The sequence below is a fragment of the Solanum stenotomum genome, unplaced genomic scaffold (genome assembly GCF_019186545.1).
Source record: "Solanum stenotomum isolate F172 unplaced genomic scaffold, ASM1918654v1 scaffold20371, whole genome shotgun sequence".
NCBI classification, from domain to species: domain Eukaryota; kingdom Viridiplantae; phylum Streptophyta; class Magnoliopsida; order Solanales; family Solanaceae; genus Solanum; species Solanum stenotomum.
The window spans coordinates 1-1,710 of NW_026026002.1; the positions used below are offsets into that span (position 1 = coordinate 1).

A 1,710-nucleotide genomic window follows, 5' to 3' on the forward strand; every position below is an offset into this window, starting at 1 on the left:
TACTAATAACCAGTACTACTTTAACCGAATAATTTGTTTTGTACAGCATATGTTGCCAGCTTTTTATCAGAGTTGTAGTGAAATGATAAGCAAATGGGAGGAGATTATTCCAAACGAAACATCATTCGAGCTTGATGTATGGCCAGACTTTCAATTAATGACCAGTGAAGTCATTTCTCGAACTGCATTTGGGAGTAGCTACGAAGAAGGGAGAATAGTATTTGAACTTCAGAGAGAACAAGCTGAGCATGTAACGGACATAAGTCGTACAGTTTATATACCAGGAACAAGGTATAACAATTTATTTGTGAAATTTCTACATAATATCGAAAATCACATGTTCATTACTTTCTACTAAACGAGTTTTCTTGTTTGCATTTAAATTTGTTTTGTTAGGTTCTTGCCTACTAAAAGGAACAAAAGAATGCTGGAAATCAAAAAGCAAGTCCAAACAACGATTAGGCGTATAATCGACAAAAGATTCAGGGCAATGGAAGCAGGGGAGCCTAGTAAAAATGACTTATTAGGCATATTAGTTGAATCCAATATGAAAGAAATTGAACAGCATGGAAGCAAATATTTCGGAATGACAACAATTGAAGTGATTGAAGAATGCAAGTTATTCTACTTTGCTGGACAAGAGACCACTTCAGTGTTGCTCGTCTGGGCAATGATTTTGTTATGCCTACATCCAGAGTGGCAAGCCCGTGCCAGAGAGGAGGTTTTGCAGGTCATTGGAAATGAAAAGCCAAATTTTGAAGGACTAAGTCGCCTCAAAATTGTAAGTACTTTCCACTAGTTTGTTATGTAAGACAACTTAAAATAGCCCAAGATCTCTGCATAGATCAAATTTCGAAGATGAATAGTACTATTAAATTGTCTTGCCCATCATTAATGCCAAATTGATCCAACTGATATAAGATAGACCACATTTCTATCGTCCTATTTCAGTCTCAGAGGGGTAATAATTACTTGAAGACTAAATATCTCAGAAAGGCATGGCATCTAAATTTTGTAAGAAGTGAACTAATTGTACTTCCAACTTATGCAATACATTTTTCTTTCCATATATAGGTGACAATGATCTTGCACGAGACGTTAAGGCTATTCCCCCTAGTACCAACATATCGTAGAAGGAACAAACATGAAGTCAAATTAGGGGAGCTGAGTCTACCAGCTGGAGTGCTACTCTTTATACCCACAGTATTAATTCATTATGACAAAGAATTATGGGGTGAAGACGCGAAGGAATTCAAACCAGAAAGGTTCAGTGAAGGAGTGTCAAAGGCAACCAAAGGACATCTCTCGTTTATTCCATTTTCCGGGGGACCTCGAGTTTGCATCGGACAAAACTTTGCAATGATGGAAGCAAAAATGGCAATAGCAATGATACTACAAAAGTTCTCCTTCGAACTCTCTCTGTCTTATACACATACTCCAGTTGCATCATTTGCTACTCGTCCACAGTATGGTGCTCCTCTCCTTATGCGCAAACTTTGAAATGGATGTTGCTCATATTTAAGATCAATGGTATTGTGTTCTCCGTGTTTCAGCTCGAATACTACTAAACTAGTCGGGTTGTTGCTGAAATAACTCTTTTCCTATTTCAACATTGCAGTTTTGAATTGTTATCAATGTTCATGTTCACTTTCTTTTCACATTTCTTCTGTGAGTGAATTAGTTAAACTTGTTACAATGCTCCATCGTGTC

General features: G+C 37.1%; 1 protein-coding gene across 1 annotated transcript; it reads left to right on the forward strand.

The window, feature by feature from the left end:
- Positions 1-46: 46 nt before the first annotated feature.
- Positions 47-1,500, forward strand: LOC125850898 (cytochrome P450 CYP72A219-like; the record flags this gene model as incomplete). The annotated part of the gene is made up of 3 exons (XM_049530730.1): positions 47-291; positions 397-781; positions 1,075-1,500. Coding segments are annotated over 3 exons (1,056 nt in total), but the record flags the coding sequence as incomplete, so codon positions are not given.
- Between the last annotated feature and the right edge of the window lie 210 nt (positions 1,501-1,710).